The sequence below is a fragment of the Haliaeetus leucocephalus genome, unplaced genomic scaffold, assembly GCF_000737465.1.
Source record: "Haliaeetus leucocephalus isolate CR32 unplaced genomic scaffold, Haliaeetus_leucocephalus-4.0 Scaffold906, whole genome shotgun sequence".
Classification (NCBI taxonomy): domain Eukaryota; kingdom Metazoa; phylum Chordata; class Aves; order Accipitriformes; family Accipitridae; genus Haliaeetus; species Haliaeetus leucocephalus.
Window position 1 is genome coordinate 2,794,076 of NW_010973342.1, and position 22,225 is coordinate 2,816,300.

The 22,225-nt window shown below is 40.3% G+C and overlaps 1 protein-coding gene across 1 annotated transcript in view; it reads right to left on the bottom strand.

Annotated features, from left to right (window-relative positions):
- ABLIM2 (actin binding LIM protein family, member 2) overlaps positions 1-20,737 on the bottom strand; it is a 112,100-nt gene extending 91,363 nt beyond the window's left edge. The window contains exons 1-2 of the mRNA XM_010583500.1: positions 20,671-20,737; positions 12,310-12,453 (exon numbers count right to left, since the gene is read on the bottom strand). Of these exons, the coding sequence (XP_010581802.1) occupies positions 12,310-12,453; positions 20,671-20,686 (160 nt within the window). The 5' untranslated portion in view covers positions 20,687-20,737. The remainder of the gene's footprint in view (positions 1-12,309; positions 12,454-20,670) is intronic.
- Positions 20,738-22,225: the final 1,488 nt, after the last annotated feature.

The following is a 22,225-nucleotide window of genomic DNA, read 5'->3' on the forward strand; positions in this document are numbered from 1 at the left end:
CGGCAGAATTCAGTAAGGAGGAACACAAATTGCTCCATGTTCATTTGAACAGCAGAATGAAGATTAAGACTTGTTTTCTACCCAAGTTACTGTACTTTCCAATTAATATTAACAGCCTGACAGTTGTAACAGGTACGCTGCAAATGAACTGCATGCGGAAACAACAGGTTCTTCAAGTGGCTTTTGCTACACACCACACTACGGTGACATTCATACAAGAAATGAAAGAAATTAAGTGGACGGTCAGAAGGAAAAACAACTTACCAACATACTTGCTCCACAATACAATGATTTCATTCCTGCAAAGAGCTATTTCAAGATACATGACTTTCTAGATAAAGAAAGTGCTGTAAATCTCACCTACCTGTAGCTCTAGAGCAATAAATACGATAGAAGAAAATAACAGGATAGGATTGTAATTAGATAATTGGCCAAGGGGGAGATGACAGTGGTTTGCGAAGAAGGGAGAAGCACAGCCCCAAGGAAGGCTCTTGCTACAGCTGATTAATGACAAAGGGAAACGCCAATAGGAATAATGTTCTTGCCACAACAAAGCAGACCCATGGCAATGAAGTGCGCTAATGACCCAAAGCCCATAGGCACTATCGGTGCAGAGGGGGATCTGGATAGAAGGGGAGCTGGACACCTTGAGACATGGAGAAGGGATTTACTTAAAATGCACAAGGCGAACTGTCTTCCCTTCAAACAGGAGCAATGAAAAAATTCCCTTCTGAGTAGCAGAAGGAAAGAAAGACTTGCAAATACTGGCAACCACAGGACAACTACAAGTCATTAATGTGTTGAAGTAACAAGAAAGGATGCACTGGGCCAAGCAGGTCGCGCAGAGCTAGCTAGTACTAAAGATGTTAAACCCTGTGAGCCCTCATCTAGTGCACGGGGTATAACTTGCTCAGTTATTTCCACAGAAGACTGATTCACAGCAGAGCAAGGCTATCAGGATGACCTATAGAATGAAAGCCTATTTCAAGAGACAAGCAGAACTTGGCTTTTAGCCTAAAAAAACCCCAACCTTAGGAAACAACTAATATCTCAACATACATCTGAGGCTTAAACAGAGCGAGTTAAAGAAAAGATGAAGAGCTATTTAAATACAATGAGAATGTTGTCACAAGAACAACTGAGAAAACCCTCGCCATGAATAAATGGAGGCTGCAAATTAATAGAAATGTTTCTAACCACCACAGGAAAGAGGCTGTGGAACAGCATTCCAGTAAGAATGAAAAAGATGCGAAAAAAAAAGACCTGAGAGCTCTATAGCTCTGGAATGAAGCCTGAGCAATATTAAAAAGGCATTATGAGATATGGTTAAAATATTAGCCTAAAGAGACTATCTTTTAAAGGATAATGAGAGAGAGATCATAGAACCATAAAAAGTATCAAATGTGAGACAAGCTTGGATGAAATTAGGAAAAAAAATTGTTTTCTTTTTAAATTTCTTAGGGTTTGGGTACCTTAAACCCAATACCATCCATAAAATATAAATATCAACATTCAAAAACAAAGTTCTGTTTAATACTTCTGCTTAATTAAGCAGATGCATCTGTCATTCTCCATAAAATCAGTACTCAGCAAAAATTACAATATAACAAATACCTGAACAATTTTATTCAGCTGTTTCTTGATACCAAACCAAATTTCAAGTCCTTGAATTCTCTGGTTACAGAACAAAATGCATGGGAAATACGGAAAGAAGCCCTTTCTTTTCCACTGACAGTACTACTTTCTGTATAATACAGTAGTAAAAATAAACTGACATATAAATAGGTTATAGTATAAATTTATTTGGAACCAATTAGATTCATAACAAATTGAATTGAGACTAGTGGCCAATGTGCTTATTCTTCTTCAGAGATTTGATAACCTCTTCTGCTCAGCAAGGCTATTAAATCTCCTGATGTACATCAGTGTGACTACTGATTCAGTTTAGTGCAAGAATTTTTTTTATGGCAGAGGACTGTAATTTTCTTGAATATTTCTTTTATAAAGCCAGCCACTTTTATGTCACTAAAACATAACTTCTGAAGATTTCAGCTGAAGCAATCTTATATATGCCATATTAAAGAAAAATATTTTTTCCATTACAGCTTTTAAATGAAAACAGGTACACTGTAAAATATTTCTTCAGAGGAAAAAGCTGGGATGAAAAGATTTCAAACAGGCATAGCAATCACGCAAATTTTTACCTGTATCAGTGATACTGCTTTTCATACAGGTTTTCAGTGTTTTAGCATTCCAAGAGGTTTTGAAAATCATTTGTATCAAACCTCGATGCCACATTCGGCCCCTTAATCTCAATTCTTGTCAAGGGTCATCAGTTCTTTTAGAGTTCCCTCCAAACTGATTAGCTATAAGCAAAGCTCCTAAGAGAGAGAGTCCATTAGTGCATTTTTTGGCACAGAAAACTGAGCAGGGTGGGCTTTTGGCCCTTTCTTTCCATCTTGTTTTGGCACATGCCCGTAACAGAGACGACGTCCGTGACCGTTCACAGAGGTGCTCGCCTCTGCAAAGTCTTTATATTTATCCACGAATGAAGAAAAATCTAGCTCATAAGGGAATCTGGAGCACAGGAGGGAGTTTTCATGGTTATACTCTCCCTCTTACCCACTGACTCTGTAGGATGGGGGGAGTCACAGCTTTTCCACAAGCCAAATACTCCTCCCCTGCTCCTCACACATCACTCCACCACCAGCTACGCTCCACCAGCCCCAGCCCGAGTCACCAACCCTCGCGCGCTCCCGCACTCTTTAAACCATCTGATGGGATTTAACTCGACACCCAGCTGACCAGAGAACACAGGCATTCCAGTTAAATACTGTCTTGGATATTAAAATAGTCCCAATTTAAAGCTGAGAAGAGTAGCTCTGAAAACAGACCCCTTAGCCATCCCTCGGGCAAGATGCTGTGCCCCTTGCCTGCTACTTAGGTGGACAGAGACACTGCCCAGCTGAGATGATCCTGCACGCCTGCAGAGACAAGAAATCAGGGAAAAGAAAGCTGGAGGAATGCTAGGGAGCATGTCTGAAGGCAACTACCAGATCTCACTCTCCTAGGATAGGAAATCAGCATTGTGTCACAGATCCACTCCTACCCAATGCTTGTCATCCAAAATGAGTATCTGAAGTTAGGGTTATTTAAAACCTAGAAACAGTTTCCAACCATTATCGACGTTCATCTTGGTGAAACAAGAAAAGCGCTGCAAACATAGCGCTTATGATAATGAAGAGACTAAGACCGAGTAACTCAGCTGCTTCTCATGGTACTACCCCGCGTACAAAGGCAATGCCCCATCCTGAACAGTTACAAGCTGTAGGAGTAATTTTTAAGTAGTGAATAAATATGTGTTTGTCTCCTCTTACAGTATTTGGCAGCAAGCCAGTACCTCAACAGGCTGTGGGACTTGAGGTGGAAGATATCCACACCATTTCTGAGGAGCCTACCTCAGGATGGCTTCTCTGACAACTCAGTAATTCCACTCATTAAGATGGTTTGCAGTCATCTGATGCCAAAATACCTCATATAGATCTGAGGATTTCCTCTGCTTCCTTAGAAACAGGCTACGGTCTGTAACAGCACCTGGAGCACTGTCATTTATGCTGTGTGATTTCACAGTCAATCTAACTCCATAATTCTTTATTGCCTACAGCCTATAAAAATAAATAGCAGCAATAGCAATTAATTAATGCACTTTAAGCATGTTGCTAGCCCACTATTGTATGTCATCAGTATTCCACTTGCACTGTACAAATATAAAGCACATCTCTCTTTTCCTTGCTGGCAAATGAGCCTACTGAAAGTATATTAATTTTTTGGCTGTGTGCTGGACCTTAAAATCAGCTGTGTACTGAAAGGCTCGGAGGATGCTACGCTCACTGTGCCGCTGTACACTACAGCAGGCTGTAACAGTAAAATGTACTGGTCTTCTTGTCATGCGAACAGTGCCATTTTGCTTTCAGCCTGCCAGACAATCAAGCATTTTGCTTATCAACCTGCAACTGCATGTATGAAGTCTATTTTTTTTCCTCCCATTTGTTGCCTGATGTAAGCAACCAGGCGTGAATCCAACACGAGAGAGAGAAAGAGGCAATGACCCAGAAAATTAAAGAAGGAACAAAGACCCATTCATAATGTCATTACAGAGAAAACAAGAAAAAGATCTCTGCTTGCTCAGAGCTAAATAAAAGTTTTCTTCCTCAGCACTGCGGCTTTATGTCCATTTCTAGTATTTTCCTCCATCTCCGAGATGGACATTGGTGGCTGACTAAGATCCCAAGAATGACATGTAGTACGTTGTTGACATAATTCTCTTTTGGCAGCTAAACCGCATGTCTTCATACACCATTGATGCAGTCTGGGAGCCCATTCTCCAAAAGCCCATGATTATACCTGGAACATTTCTCCTGGCCATTATGCCTGTGAGAAGCAATAGCAACCACCTGGCAGTCTTCCACCGCTATAGCTTTGAGTTAACTTCAAACTGACCTGCAATTAATTTGAAGCAGTCTAAGCCCGTTTCCAGAAGATAACTGTCACTGTGATACTCCTTCTGTTGTGTGCTCAGGTGCAGATGAGTCCCGGTAAGCTTTTCCACCAAGGTTTTGGGGAAGTCTTCCCCAGCTGGAAGTTTGCTGACCACTCAAAGTCTGCATGGGAATATCATCTCACTCACCATCTTGGACAATTCACACCTGAAACTTCTGTCTATAGGTGAGGCAAGCAAGACAGAAGGAAACTTGCAATGGTATATAATCCATATAATCTGATCACTCTTCATAGGCAGGAGTGATTATATCTAAGTCTTTCCAAGCAGATGTCTGTGAAATCAAGAATACTCAAGCCTGTCAGTCACTGGCAGCGTTTTAGCTACAATATCTGAAATAACCAGCTATAATTTCAAGGACTGGAATCTCACCTCATTTTGCTACAGTCCAGGGTAAACAAAAACAGAAGTATGCAGCAGCAGGAAAGTCTGGGGCAGAGCTGTTGGCCCCTTCCCCATCTCCCGACCAGGAACTGCAGGAAGGTAGACAGTTCTGCCAGAGGAAAACCAGACTAGCTTTCTGGGGTGGGTAAAATACAGAGAACCGTGGGCTATATCTTACCCATCTTATAACACTTCACCATGCATGTGTAGCACTGATAAAGCTATAAAGGATACAGCGTACAGCACATCTACACAAGCTCTCAGGCTAGACTGGCCACGATACCCACAAATTAATTTGTGGAGTACACACTTCAGTGCAGGAAAACCCTTAGAGATTCAGAATGTTCTTACGAGACTGACAAAACGTTAATGACTCAGGTGTACTAATTAAATTGAAGGAGAGTTTGGGGAGTTTCCTGTGCACTATGTAACTTGACTCCAATAGTTTATGGGAACTACACATCTAGTAATTTTTGCATTAGAAAGTGCATTTCCATTTTCCATTTCCCTTCTGGAAAGCAGAATTTCCCAGTAGCTTGAAGTCAATGTTACTGCCCTTTAAAAGCTCTCATATAGTGTTAAGGGTGAGAGAGATCGTCACAGCACTGTGTACGTGGCTGTTCCAAGCTACCAAAACAACCCCCAGGAAAACCGGAAAAGTCGTCTGGTTTATACTGATTTATTATTTTAAGGAATCAATCTGGTTATTTAAAATTTAGAAGCATGCTGAAGAGATTTAAGAAATAGATTAATGCGCTTTAATCCATTTTCAACCTAATAGCATCTTAAGTGTTTATGATAAAATACTGCTGTCATTTGCCAGACTAATTAAAACAGTTTGAGCTTTGTTTTTTTTTTTAAATATGTAAGGCAACAACATTAAATATTTTCTGATTTTTCATAATGATGCTTTGGGTGCCAGTTACAGGTTTGCAAATTAAGTGCTTGCCCTGACTATGCACAGATATGGCAGATGGTCTCGTGTTAATTAGTCGCAGAAAGCGGGAGGTGGAGTAACACCACTGTGGCAGTGATGAATTTTATGCCACAGCTCTCTCTGGCTCTCCATGCAGGCTTCACATCACCTTAGTGCATTGGAACACCACGAACTACTCCAGCGTGCCGGCTGTATCCCTGCTGTATCCCCATGTGAAAGAGCATGACACAGATAGAAAGTCCCCCTGCATAAAGGCATCCTTGCACTGACATTTTTTGCGTGGGGACAAACTTTACCCTAAGAAGAGAACTTGAGTAATTCAAAAGAATTTCAGGCTCTTCACAGGCGTGACATTATCTAATGTGGGCTGACATTATATATGCTCAAAACTTCTTTATGTGAATGGTATCTTTACTGCTTGCAAAGCTTATATTACCATCCAAAACTTTATTTAATGAACATCAGGCATAATTTTTAAATGCATTCAGTTTTGTCCCGGTTCTACTTTGATTTCAACCAGGATGAGTTTTACTACTCTCCATGTGTTTGGTGTCTTTGTCTAAATCTACCTCAGCATTCCAGCACAGTTAAGCACCTCTCCTAGGTACCTCTCTCTTCCCAGTTAGGAATTTGCAATGCAAACGTCTTCTGCACATGGCTGCATCTGCAGTTTGGATCATCCCCCAGAAATTTCAGCGATTACTTCTTTTTAAATCCTATCCATATTTTTAATGAGCACTTAACTTTCCAGTGCAACTTCTCATCTTTGGACTAGAAGAATGTAAACAGGGAGAAAAGCAAGGCAATGAAAAGACTAAAGAAAAATATAATTACTAAGAAAATAAAGTAGGGGTATTATGTAACATCCTGGATATAAAGACAAGAGTAAGCATGTATAGCTTTACCATGATCTAAAAATCTAAACCCCAGAAACTTTGTGTCTTTAAATGAAATAAATGAAGTTGGAAACCAGAAGTAAGAGAAGCTTGGCTTCCCATGGTGGATAGTTAGCTAACCTTTATTGAAATGTTAGGAAGATATTCCTTTACCAGTACTCATAACTGTGATTCCTCCCCTGTACCTTTCACCACACTTCACTAATATAACGTGAATTAATGAAAGATACTCTTAAAAAAATTCATTGGACTCTGGATGAAATATATGCCATGAAATAAAGCTTTCACTAAAATGCTGATGTGATTAGTATATGACCAAGACATGAGGGGCTGCAGAAAGTTCTTTATGAACACAAAGAAAGTTTGCAACAAGAATGTGATTAAAACAAAAGAAAAATTAACAATTACTTTGTGATTGTGAGAGTTCACTAACTGACCAAAATTTTTTTTCATGCTTTAATTATTGAGTTGCTTTTAGAAAGTTAGTGATCAGTTATTTTTAAAGTTTAAGTTTAAAAATCTCAAAACCACAACACAGAACCATTGGCCACTGCATTAAATTACTTTTGCACAGGCAAAAGTGATTATTATTATCATCATCATTATTTTAGTGAAATAAAATATTAAGCTAACGTGACCTTGGTAAGTCAGCCGCAAACCTACTATACTGTCCAAGCTAGACTCTGTAAGCGTTGCGTCGGAAGCATAGTTTTTCCTATTATACTGAGTTAATATGAGCTGGGACTGCAAACTCCTAAAGTACTTGGGAAGCGATGGGCACTTTGCTGAGTGCCTGATGAACAAGAGCCCCTATGCTCATCCCCAGTGCCTAAGATACCACACATGCCATCAGCCGCTCCTGCTTGGCCAAAAGTTGGGACACAGAAATCTAACTAGTGAGCTTCCCATAAATGACTCCCATTCTGAAATGTGAAACCCTGTAGCTATGTTCAAATGCGAGTCCCTCAGATTACTCAGTGTAGCTTTTAACATATTTATATCCCAGCAGATGCATTTGATCTATCAAACAAATCACTCCTATTACCAAGTTACTCGATGTTTTTAACCTTTTCACTGAATATTCCATCTTAGCCATTCCCATTAATATGGCTTCACAATAAATGACGTAACTCTGGGTTGTGCTGTACGTTCCACTGAGAAAATGGTATAGAAGTGGTATATCCAGCCCAGGGCTTTTTCACAATTCCCAGGAAACTGTAATGCCACAAGAATCAGAAATGCTGACCCACAGAACCACATTCCCAACTCTAAGCTGAAGATGTGATATGTTCTAACAGGTTAATTAAACAAATAGATGAAAATTCATGGGGAAAAAAAGTATACGTGAAACTGCTAGCCGTGCCAGCATGGAAGACAGCATGTGCTGCATCCATAGCAAGACAGCAATCCAGGGAATTTTGATTAGGGGTAAAACAAGACAGACATATACATAGCGAAGCTGATATAGCACAATGGTCATGTTTTTACATCTGTGGCCCGGACTGTAAGCTTGCTTCATTTCATCAAGACCAAACCAGTAAAGGACAAAGATACGAGTTATGATTCTTCTCACATACAAGCAATCTTGTACAAAGAATGGCTTTTTGCAGGATTGCATGGATTTTCCAATTTAACTAGCGTGGAGGCTGCAGGATTTCTGCATGCAAATAGATTTGCAAATGCACTATGGATTGTCCGTTATTTGGTCTGCTAGAGTGACTACATAAAATATTGCAAAGTGTACTTTCTGATTTTATATAAAGCTATAGTAATTAAATTATTCAGACCCCCTAGAAACATGGGGCTTTGATTCACACTTCCAATATTTCCTAGATACTGTATTTGACATAGGTTACTGCTACTTTGGAAATGCCAGGATGCTATCACGTCACAGAAAAAGAAATACTTGACAAACACTCCTAAAACAAGGTAATTTCTATCTTTATGAAAGATCAAAGAGGCTACCCAGGATAACATGATCGCAGCATCTACATCTCTCCTATCTACAATTCTACATCAGTGTGTCTTCACTGGCTCACTAAATTACGTTGTTGTAATCGAGCTCCAAGTGAGTATTTGCCTGTTTGAGAAGCAGTCCTGACCTGACAGACACCCTCAGAATGAACTAGACAACACAATTTGTTTTACCTTGATAGTCTGAGTCACCAATATTTTATCACCTTTTGTCATTTTCCTTGGTGCTTTCATTACAGTGGTAAGACACAGTAAGAATTTGCAAACGTGGGAACCAAAGCCCTTGAAGTCTAACGAATAAAATGTTTGCCTTATTATTTCAAAGGCACCTGTTTCTATTGTAACTGCATTTTTATTAAACCCAATTAAAATGGTAGATATTTTAAAGTAAATATTGAGTAAAAATTTGAACTGAGGTTAGAGGGCATGTTGCCTACAGCCTTTTACTAGTAGATTAGATGTGCATCTTAACAAGAAATAATATATACAAACAGATATGAGTATGAACCTTACTTATAATGCTTATTTACCTCCGTAAGCCCTATTAAACTTTGATACTGAGCAAAACTACCAGATGTTCACAGTATTGCTACTAAAATTTTTAATCTGGATTTGTATCTCAATCTTGCATAATAAGAAGAATTGGTCGATTTTTAAAACTTTTCTTTAAATTGTTTAGAATCATTGTCTGGAGAATCTAAGAAGAACTGGATGGGAAGGAGTGACATTATACTAACCTTCCTTCATTATATAATTTAATTTAAATACAAAAGGCACCTCCATACTTGCTGTTAGCATTCTGAAACTCACAATCCCCATAGGAGTAATCAGATGGCAGGATGGCAGTATGCAAAACTACCTTTCTACCCTAAAAAAATGAAACAATTAAATGTCTCTGCCCCCCCCCCCAAACCTCATAATTTATCCAACACTATCAAAGAAATGTTTTCACATTTCACACATATTCAAAAAGGTAAGTGTGACTTCTTCCAGTGTAGTATCATCTATCACTGATCAAGTCATTCAGACAGACCTCAAATAGCTCTAGACACCCTCTCAAGACATGGGCATTTGTCATTCTTCACCGACTCTTTGTCAGTTTGTGGTCTCCATCATCGTACATCTGTAAATACTGCGAGAAAGAACAAAATCTTCTGCCATTTTACAAATATCTAAGGGTTTCTGATGAAGGCTATGAGATGATTAAATACAGAAGCAGTCAACTTAAGCCTGCAGGCAGCTTAGTGGGGCAACGCAGCTAGCCCACACGTGGGATGGTCTGTCCTGGGACTGTCCTGCAGCTGCACTGGACGCTGGACACACAGCCTCTTTGGTGGATGAGGTGAGAGGGGGCGAACTGCATCACTGAGCACCATCAAAATAAATGCACCGCAGGGAGGAGTCAACTGTAAAGGAAATATATTCCCAGGATCATCACCCTGCCCGTGCACAACAGTCCAGAAGCATGGCAAGAAAAGGGGTTCAGAAAAGGGGCCGTGGCACAAACTTCTCCTCCGAGGCTGAAAGGAGGTAAGTGGTCAACTGACCAGGAGAACTGAGTACCATCTTTTTGCTAAATCCTAACACATTAACTATAGTTTTTCATCCATTGATTTGAGCACATGATTAAAAACCCAAATGACATTTGCCTAACCTGATTTCTTTTTCCCCTTTATGTTAGCCAGTGAAATGTATGTTCAGTGCTCTGTTCTGTTCCTAAGCTCTTCTCACATAACAACATGGTAAATCCACACTAGAAAGCAACTTATGCTTCTCAAGTAACAAATAAAACTCGGAAACAAAACAAAAACAGATACCAGAAGGATGCCAGCAAATTGATGGAAACTCATGAAAGTGATAAAAAGAATTAAGGCATTTAAATAATGAGGGGGAAAAAAAACCAGCCATGTGTGCAAACTTAGCACTTAGCAAAATGATTAGTAAGGAGGAATGTAAGTATTCCAAGAGCCCTGACACCAAGAAGCAGTTTAACCACGCATCTCTGACACTATCTCCTGTGCCAGCTGAGAGTCTGATGGGTGGCTGACAGATGCTACCCTGCTTCTTCCTTGTTAACATAGCGATTTCTTTCTCGTTTTATCAAAGATCTGCCTGAAGCGAACAAACTCCTTCTTATCTCTTACAGACAGGTAGGGGTAATGCAGCTTCTACAGTATATTCATCGTCTTCTTCTGTATGGGGGTGGGGAAAAAAGCCTCCACACTGCCTAAATTTGGCATCAGTGAATAGTTTCAGAATCCGCTTGCTGCATTTGCGGGTGACCTGGCAGCCTCTAAAAGGAGATGTCCTACGAAATGAAAACATGGATGTATAATTGTGTCTTGTTCCTTCAGTAGGACTTGTCAATGTTTTCTCACAGCAGATCTGTATAAAAGGGGGCTTGGATTTCAACAAGATAATTAAATGGAGCACAGACCAGTATGTTACTGAGACTTCATGCAGGAGACAAGATTCCTGAATAACAAATTAGCTGTTCTCTTCCTGAGTTAGGTCTGAAAAACTAATCTGATAATAAAATTTGCCATAAGAACAGGTGGCTTTAAAAGAGTTTGACAGATGTATGTAGGGGCTGTGTTCTGTTTTGAATACCACTCTGGTTCTGAATAGGTGAGCAAAATGTTTTTGCTATTTAGGGTAGTGCACTATGCTTATTTTTCTGCAATTTTGCAAAGAACACAATTATTGAGTTATTGAATACTATATACTTAATCCCATGGGATGTATAAAAATATAAGTGTAGCTGACAGATGATGACAGTTTCCTTTCTGATAGTTTCCTCTAAACAGAAATGGAAATAGTCACTCTAACCTAGCTGGGACCAGAGCCATGCTCACGTTTCTAGGCTGTGCTGCAAGGATTAATAAATGTCACTTGAAGTACTGCTTAATGAAGTAAACAGGTTGTCCAGTAAACTTCAGTTAACATTTCCTCATTTGTAAATTCAAAACAAATGAGATCTTTGCAACTTCCAGATAATCTTTCAAACAACCAAGTGTCTACAGAAGGGGTGTTGTATCCGTTAATTCCTTGTTTCTTTGACCATCCTTCTGCCATTCACAGTGTGCCAATATTAGATCACAGCCAGGCACCAACCCGGAGTAAACCAAGTAGTTCCCCCCCACAAAATGGAAAAGCACAGGGGGTCACACTGGGATTCAAACATCACAGTCCAACACAAGAGACTCTGAACAGACATGGCATGCATTAGAAAGCTGGGAAAGGGACAACCTCCGAGTTTCTTTGTAAATGCTAATTCTCTCCTAACCCCGCATCGTGTTTCACTACCAGCCCTCCCAAACTGATCTTCTGCAGGTCCCAACTCTATAGTAAATTCCATGGGTTTATATCCACTCAAAACATACTCCACTTGTAGGATTTAGGATGTTTATAACCTTACAGTAAGCAGTCATCGAGTTTACAGCAAATCCTTTCAGGCATGGATTGGACTGTAAAATATGTTTGTGAAGTTTCCAGGACCGTGAAGTCACACACCTAGTGCTAATGCCCTACTCATAGGAAGAGCTGTCACAAACACTTACCTTTACAAACAAAGCACTTAATATGGAAATATTTGTTCTGAACTCTCAAAACTTCTCCTTTGCATGGGTTTCCACAGTTATTGCAGAGAATTGCAGTAGTTGATGGCTTCTCCAGTTGGCTATGTACAGCCTGCGGTTGTGAAACTGCAAGGGAAAACAAAACGTAGAGCATTTTAAAGGCCATCAGATGCATCTTCTATACGACCTACAAATAATGACAATTAACAGCTGGGACAAAACCGGTCAAGCAGGTAGAAGTTTTAACCTCTAGTATTGGCCAGCAGAGAAGAGATCTGCTAAAGCAGCTGAGCCAAGCTTCCCATTTCATAACTTTCAAAACTAGGTAACATTTCAAACATAAATCAGAATTGCTTATAGAGGAAAGAATACAGATGGTCAAGTCTTGAGAACCTCCGCCTGAAATTCAAAAAATGCTTTTTCACATTTTCTCTTCAAGAAGTCAAAGACTATAGATAAAAGCTGTTGTTTTTATCCAAAATACCTTTAATGGGATTTAACTATTACACTGTGAGCTGCTGATCTTTAAAGTTCAGAGTAAATGCCTTTTTAGCTGATTTTAAGATAGAAATACACTTCTGTAGATGTTTTGAGTTCATACTTCTGAAGCATTGACATCTCTGTAAACACCAGGTACATCTGATCATTAAACAAAGGTTGCCGTCATTCTGTAAGAAAACCATGATTTCAAGAGATTAGGTTTATCTAGGTTAGTAAACTATTAAGTGAATTAAAAATTTGCTGCCATCTTGTGATGTAAATTAGAAATTGCATTTATTGGGCTGTTGATAATAACAATATAAATTGGCATCCCAATGTGTTATGTAGAACAGGTGAGATATGACCTTATTCTTGCAATTCTGCTGCAGTACTTGCATCAATTTTTTTATCACAATGTACTCAGGAGTCTAGAGAGCAAATATCAAGGCAGTTAATTATAAAGGGGCTGTACTATAACTCAATAGACTTGGCTTTTTTCCTTTGTGAAGAAGAACGAATAACAGGAAAATATATTAAGTGTTTTAAGTAAATTACATATTTAATGACATTCTTCTATAATGTGGCATGCTTATTCTAAGGTTGGATTACTTATTTCAAAGTGATGGAATTTTTTTTAAATTTTAGCTTCAAAATAAACTTACCAACCAACCAGTCAAGATGGAGCAACCTCTCAGGCCAATACACTATATAGGAAAGGGAATCAGATGTGTTTCCCTTCAGGGTTTAGTCGAGAGATAATGACATTGCTGTGCACCACTGCTTTTCTTTCATCAATATTAAAAAAAACAACAAAAAAAAAAATCAGGAAGTAACTTTTTGTATGAGACTGCTGCAAAACGATTAATAGATTTGTAAGAGGCTGGGTTAAACTCAGACTTGCCAAGATCTTTCGTTTCTATTCCTATTGTAATATCAGAGTTGCTATTTCAGAAAAAAGGCTTCTGAAAGGAAAAAAAAGAAAAAAAAAGAGGGGGGAAAACCCACAAAATTGATTTTAATTAAAAAACCACCAACAACAAAACAACAGTAATGTCTATACCTTCACCATAGGTAGGGACAATATAGAGAGGTAGCGATGGTACTGTCACTATGAACATATATGATAACAGATGATACCAAAATCAGTAAGTGAGAGTCATTCAGCTCTTGTTCTCTAATATCTGGCCTTGCTGCTCTTCCTCCTCTATTCCCACCCCATTCCCACCGCTGGCACCTTGTGGTGATACCTAAAAGGCCTTTCCACATCCACTGACTTGAAGGAGTCAGTATTTCAGTGAGATGCTGAGCCTCCCACCCAGTCTTCCAGGGGAGTTTCTGCAAGTTTTGCCCAAACCGGCACTTTCTACTCCTGTAAGTAAAGGGTTTTGTTTTTTTTTTCCCAAGGAGATACATGGGATTGAGCTGCCCTTAGCATTATTCACCACCCATTAGCATTCTGCCTTGTCTGCTGCATTCTGGGATTGTCATAAAAGTCCTGCTCAAGGCAATGTGAACTTTGGAGCTATTACTGAAGCCCTGGTTATAATTAAGTACATCTCCAGTAAAAACAACACAGCACGACAGGCAATTAGAAGATTACAGAAAGGCAGATCCCCAAATTTACACACAGGAAATAGCGGACATGGTTCAAGCTAATAGGAGGGTCTGACTTACTCCTCAAATGAAAAGGGAGGAAACTCTGAACTTTGCAATACTTAACTTTTGACATGAGAATTTCTCTTCACTGTAACCTGCCCAAAACAAACTACCCACCCTGAAAAAGAATCAACCCTGTAAGAAACCAAAACAGAGTATTTTCCTGAGTTACTTGTTAGAGTTAAAAGTTCATAACTACAGATAAAGAAGGTTTGCACCCTCCAGAATTACTAACAAGCATCAAATTTGTAGCATTTAATTCATGGAAGACTTGACTTAAACAGAGCTCACCACACCCAGATCGTTTTGGCCTAAAAAGTTACATTTCAAATATAAAATTCTGATTGCAACTATTAAACATTTGGCTTTTTTTCACACTTGACTCTTCCCATAGCTGAGGCTTTCTGAACAGCACCTTTCCAGAGGCACCAGCACCCGGTCGGTGCGGAGGCAGGCAGAGGGCTGCGATCTCGTGCCGTGGGGCGTCCCGTGGGCAGGGCAGTAACCTGGCCGAGGAGTCCCAGCCGCAGCGCAGAGCGTGTGCTGGAGGGACCCCAAGGGCAGCCCTCCACCCCAAACATACCCCCTTTCCCTGAAGTGAAAATATTCACATTTCTCTGGAACATTTCCCGAGAAAACTTCGTTCTTCTGTTTGTTTTCTTGCACCTGGGAGTTCAACGCTGCGCTTATTGCAAAGCAGCAGAAAATAAAAAATTGTTGTATATTTGTTTTTTGAATTGTGAAAATTGTTGCAAACTGAAAATAGTTGCAAAGTGGCAGAAAACAGAAGGTTTTGCTTTCCACGATGCATGTGGTGTTCAGTGTCCAGAGCTACAGGGCAGGATGACTTCACACATTTGCTTCTCTTCAGGTCTCTGGATCAAGGTTTAGAATGCAAAAAACCCATTAAAAATAAATTAAAAAGGAGAAGATGTAGTATTTCTGTTGGAATTCTTCCATTAATCTTGAAGTAACACAAATCATATTTAAAATATGCGTGGTAGACAGATGAATAATTATCTTGCTTTTCTCTCAGTTCGGAACTAAGCTACTCAGTATTTCATACAAAACCCCAGTGGGAATACAGTGCCTTTGGGCTCATTATAAAACTGTGCTTCTGAAGACAGTTTTAAATACTTATTCTTTCATCTAGCACAACAAAATGACATAATTAATGATATATTAGTTTAAGTTTCAGTATTTTAAAATATATTGTGCTTCATGTTGAAATTGCAACTGCTGACAATTTTGAGAAACTAACTGTATTAGTAAACTTAACATTTTAACTTATGTTTCAAATCATATTCAAGGAAATACGTTTACACAGTAATTTTCAGCATTCTACTTTTATGCCTTTATGTATCAAAATCACTCTTTGAAGCAGCAGAAGATATAATCAACATATTTAATGAGTGAAATAGTGAATTACTGATGGAATGTAATGATCTGAGACTACTCATCAGATCATAACTAAAGAGCTCATTAAAAATTAAATGCTTACATTATACCCTGATTCGTAGAATTTAATGAAACTAGAAATTTCCTTCTTAACTTTAAATGACTTTTTCTAAATGGAAATACAAATGAATGCCTGATTCTCCAAATTTCCCTTTCTCCCACACTGCATTCTGCTCTAGCAGAGGTATCTCCACCAGTCCTTAAACCCTAAAAAGATCTGACTCCACTTCCTTTTCAACAAGGACAAAAACTGGCAAGAAATGAACAAGCAAGCACTTTCCACAGCACTTCTTTGGTGTGCAAGACCTGTCTGCTGGGGACATCACTCCCAATAATCTTGCCAGATGTCCAGTGCTCACATATTTCTGATGTCGAGACTCAGCCTCCCTCCAACAGGCTATGCAGTACCTAATTCTGCAGCTCTGGATAAAGTTGGGCTTATTGAATTAGCAGTGGTTTGTTACAAAATTGTCAGATAAGATACATTCCTCGGATTTGCTTCTATACTGCTTGCTCCAGACATACACACTTGCTGCAAGTACCATGGGGAAGATGGGACAGTGGTATCACTCGTGATTAAAGCTGCGTACACACCTTATGGCAACTGTTAAAGTGACGTTTTCAGTGTGCTTATAACTCTGCCAAACTTCAACTGTTTACATAGACATTATTCACATTTGGTGTTCTTCAGCTCATTTCTTCAGGGAAGATTTCAGACAAACTGTTGAAGCTTTTTATAAAGGTGAAAAAAAGGACAGGATACAATATATTGTTTTTCAACGTTAAAAAGAAAGCAGAGCACCTTGGTTTTGGATGTACTTGCGAGTAAAGGCTGAAGCCTGACAGAGATGGACTTGGGGACAGGTACACTGGATCCATGAAAATGCACAACATGTGGTCGCCCCCCCCCCCCCCCCCCGCTTCTTTGAATAAGCATAGCTCTTTCGGCATTGCTAGACTAAGTAGGATTTAACAACAGTGGGGACCAGGATGAAGTGCCAGGGATGAGGACAAGATCTGGCTGAGACAGGAGTGTTTTGGAAGCAGCACAAGACAAGCTGATGGCAGTGGCAGAAGGAAGAAGATTTGCCAAGTCCCTGGTCATGCTCCACTCTGGAGTCTGGGATGGAAAATGTCACCTTCTCTCTGCCGTGAGCAAACCACTGAGGGAAATCAAACCCTTGGCAAAAGATCCTGTCTAGGACCGATCCACGCAGAGGATGACAAACCCCTTTGCTATCAGGCTCTCTGACAGCCAAATGAGAGGAATCTTCGTGGTAGATTACAGACATGATGAAGAAACATATGTCCAGAAACTGCAGGATTTGACATAGTCTTAATGCTTTTTCCCATTTGGTGCATTTTGTTTTAACTCAGCATAGAACCTGTAGCTGAGCTTAGAAATCGAGTACTGAAAAGTTAAGAACTGTCATGCTTAAGAATATACGTTCAATCTTGGATCAAACCTCAAATATTAAGTTTATTATTAAAGACTTTCACCTGCTTTGTTCGACAGACGGACACAAATAAGGCCACATATTCTATGTACTCCAGATTATTTCACCCTGTTCTGAAAAACCAGTGTATTAGATTTACTGCTTTTGGTGATCACAGAAGGCTGAAATGACAAAGGGCCAAATGACACAATTTAAGATTAGAATCACAGAATCGTGGAGTGGTTTGGGTTGGAAGGGACCTTAAAGATCATCTAGTCCAACCTCCCTTCCATGGGCAGGGACACCTTCCACTAGACCAGGTTGCCCAAAGCCCCGTCCAACCTGGCCTTCTGTGATATTTCACATGGACATTTTAAAAAGTACTGTGAACTAAACCAAGATATAATTCAAATGGAGAGACATTTATGTGATTAAATATTTTATTCCTAAAGAACAAGTTGTTGTAATCCCAACAATTACCTCCCAATGCAGGGAAAGTGCCAATTCCTCACCAAGGTTCCCAGATGGATGGTGCAGAACCAGAGCCTGAAGGCAACAGTAAAAAGAAACCAAAAGGGTTAGGAGAGGTCACCTCCCCTGTTCTTTTTGTGGGTTGGTTTTTTGTTTTGTTTTGTTTTTTATCCTGTTCTGGAGGTTGGTTGGGTTAAAAAAGAGCAAGCCTTTCATTTCAGGCTCTTACAAACAGTATCATTTGCCTTCAAGAGCAACCCTCCATCAGCCGAAGAGCTGCATCAATTTTCTTTAGCAACTATCAGCAGTACTGACTCCTCTATTAATTCATGAGGAACATCCCTTCTTCACAACCCATTACATTCACTTCATGAGATGAAAATATTTTGTTTGAGGAAAAAAAATATTTAGAAAGACACTAATATCTAAAATTATCGGTTTCAACAAAGGCAAAGGCCACATTCCAACTTTGAACCAAAAATGCACAGCTCTGATAATGGATATTATTCTGCATGAAGGAATTAGCAGAAAATTATCTCTGTGTTGACACTGAAACCTTTCATCTCTATAGCTAGAGATGGTTGCTGAAAATCAAAAAAAAACCCAAATATGAGACCCAAATGCTATTTACTCACTAAGTATTTGAGAAACAGGACAGAGGTATAGATTGCTGAAATGCTGTATCAAGCAATTTGGGGAGGGTGTGGTTCACAGCAGCCTGGAGGGGAATTAAATTTGCAATCTTCTCTGAGCAGGATTAAAGGAGACGCAGATGAGCGCAGCAGCACCCGACTGGAATTAGAGATTGGAGTTCAAGTTGTTTTTTTGCCAAACCCTTCTTCTGTTGCCACAGTCAAAACACTCAGGGTTGGGTTTAAAAAACACCCAGATGAAAGCAAAGGAAACAAGCATTTAAGTGCCACTAAATATCCCGTGAAGCATTATTCCTGGTTTTAAGTGCCTGAACCTGGCCCCTGTTCCCTCCCTGTCTTGTGTCTGTGTTTAAAATACAACGACTAGGAGTTCTTCCAGTGCTGGCGTGGGGGTAAGGGTAATCTAACACAGTAATAAGTAATACGGCAATATGTGCAGTGTTCAGAGAACTACATGGGTGTGAGCTATAAATCTACTTTAGATAAGGGTTGGGTTTTTTTCCTAAGAACTGGTGATTCATTATGGAGCCCTGTGGGGCCCTGAGAACTCGATGGTCCTTTCCACAGAAAGGATGAGAAAAAGAGCAATTGTGGAACGGGGACTCCACGAGCTTTCCCCATCCATCCTTCCAAAGCGTGCTCGGCAGCAGGCAAGAGCAATTGCCTGGCCCCTGCCCTGCCCGGCTCTGCACCCCGGTGGTCCAGGCACTGGGGCGGGGGGGGCACAGCGTGACCAAATGGACAGGCACCAAACTTCCCATGGAGCAGACACGTTAGATGTTCTGCAACTGCACGTTAAATAACTAGTGGTAACCTGATTTACCTTATTTCTCAATTAGCAGCTTGCGTTAAAAGACATTTCAAACACATTTGCATGCTTTACGGTGCCTTTTCATTACAACACAACGCCTTTTTCTTCCATACATCTCACAACAAAGCAGAAGATAACAAGGATAAAGGGAAAGCTAAAGAAGTTTTGCCTTGAATGTCCATATTACGTAGTCCCTTGAGCCCTCCAGCTGGCCACGCTGAGGGCTGAACTGTCCCCACGCCAGCGCACACGAGCTCGATCACTTCCCCAACGGGGATTTTCTGCACCGAGTGGGTCCAGCCACTCCCCCAGAAATGCTCGCTGCTCTTTCCAAGACCTCTGCTGTGGCTCCTACAGCAAAGCACTATTACTGCTTCCCTCTGTAGTTCCTACACCATAAGACAGGCAAGTCAGCAAATTCAATAAATCTTTATGTCAGTATGTCTCCATTTAATTGCATGCATTCACATAGTCCAAAAATACAAAATAACACGGTTCAAGAATCATGTTCCTTTTTGAAATGTGTACCTGCTCCTACTAATTATAAACAACAGCTTTTACAGTGCTTTTCCACTGGCACTGAGGAAAGGATTGCATGCCTTTTCCAGCACTTCCTATGGATCATAATCAAAACAGAAACCTACAGCTGATACAGGACAGCAGGCGGACAGCACGACTGAAGCAACCTCTGCTTTTACTGCTAATTACAGAGTTTATGGGATCAGAGGTGAATGAGAGGTGTTACCCAGCAGAATGTGTATATAATCATGCATAAGAGATGCAACACAGCACAAGTACTCAGCACACGGGAGCTCCAAATCTCACCGTATGCTCAGTGCAACATTCACATCGCATAAACAAGCCTAGCATGAGCTAACCTCCTGCCCTCATTATTATAATAAAATATTTACCAAATCCAAAGGCAGTGAGTAAAAATCTCTACTGAATTTTAGGAACCTTTACTGCAGCAACGTAAAGGCTATTTTTGTAGGGGTTTAGCAGGATTACAATGAGAAAGGACATAGGAACAGCACTCCAATATATCTAGATAAAGCAATAGGTATTTTTCTCATTACAATCTCATATAAACTCTAAAATCAATTTTAAATAAATAAAATGAAGGAAGTTTTCAAATTGAGCTGTCAGCTAAGTGCCAGTATCATTATAATCTCCAAATCATCATTCATATAATTAAAAGAATAGGAAGCACAATTTAAAATCAATGTTTAACCATCTTCCTCCACTCTGCTGCGTTGCCACGTAAACACAGAATACTGATTCTCACGACAGCATCGGTGATTTTGTTACCGCGGCTCTGGATGACAACCAAGTCATTTCAGGTCTAGGCTCTCCAAAATGCGGAGTCATCCCACGGTACCTGTATCTTCCGGCATTCCCGCGTTAATTCCCTTCTGGAAGCAGGGCTGCCGCGTGGCCGAGCACCGCCGGCGTGGAGGGCACGGCTCCCGCTCCGACACCAACGCGCCCCGGGGTCAGATATAACTCCCGCGGCACCCACGCACGGGCTGGAGGCGAGCCAGCCCCTCGCTTAAAGAAATAAAAACCTGCAACCTGCCCAGCCGCCAGTTAAAAATACGGGCTGAGGTTGCTGGGAAAGCGCTCTAGCCATCCGCCCAGTCCAGGCGGTCCTGTCCCCCTGGTGCAGGAGGGCACAGCGCCGACGGCAGAAGATGCTGTAAGCGCGTCTCTCTCACACAGGTGGTCAGCGAGGTACCTGGCAGGCAAAAATCTCTCCCTCGACTGCTCACACGGAGTTGGACTGCATAGCACGGGAATGACAGCGATGTGTTGAGCTATTTAAAGCAATATGTGCTTGCCCAGCTATCATGTGAATACTCCACGAGGATTAAAATCTGTAGCTCTGAGCTGCTTCGGACTAAATTTGTATGAAGGCAGTAACGTGACTTATGCATTGGAAAGGAGAGCGATGGCTTGGAGAACAAACTGGCTAAACCTGGAGTAAAGTGCTGGGATAGGAACAGGATCGCACCTTCCTTTTCCACAATGCAGATCATTTTTTTCCCTGCAGGCTTCACAGAAGCCAAAACACTCTCGACCCTCCATCGCTCACCATCCTTTACCCAGTCATTACCTACTTGGTTACAAAGCAGCAGAGAAACAGCTTTTCCTCTCCTTCAGCAAACAGAAGCTAGTCAGGGGCATAAATGTGAAAACGGGTCTCTGCTGCTTCCGATGCTGCTGAGGGAGGGCTGCGAAAGCAACCCAGCTTGTGCAGCGCTGTGCACAAAAAAGCACAGTAAGTTCACTCTGCTACGCAGGTTGAAGAATAGTTTGCACTGAATCATTTTAAGATCTATTGAACTGATCCAATCTGCATGTGTTGAAGGGTGAGTCTCCATCGACCTCAACGGTCGATGCCAAATCATTTCACAGAAAGTTCAATACCTTCCAATCTCCATCAAAAGACAAACTGTTGTTTAAAACTTGAAATACTGGTTTTCCTCGTTTGAAAAAAAAAAAAAAAAAGAAAAAAAGGCCTTATTTGTGAACAATAAAGTGCAAGTTTTATGGCTTAGTGATGTTCTTACTAATTTTTTTACACTCTTATCAGCTCACTATGGATGAATGGTTATAAAAACTATATAAAGAGGGGGTGGAGGCTCTTTATTCATTTTTTTTTGAAAACAAAAAGCATCTATGCTTCAAAAGCATCTACATGCAATTATGATCAAGTTTGAAAGTATTTCATGATGAGAAGCCATCATGAGCAGATAGTTTGTAGATCTTACAGAAATGCCCACCACCTAAAGCAGAAATCAAGAACTCCCCCGAGTTTCAGAATGTTCCCCTTTGGTTTTTTACTTACAGAAAATGTCTTTACATTTTGTAATGGATATGAAACAAAACCTTGTTTGTCCAGTATTGACTACTGGGAACAGAATGAGCATTTC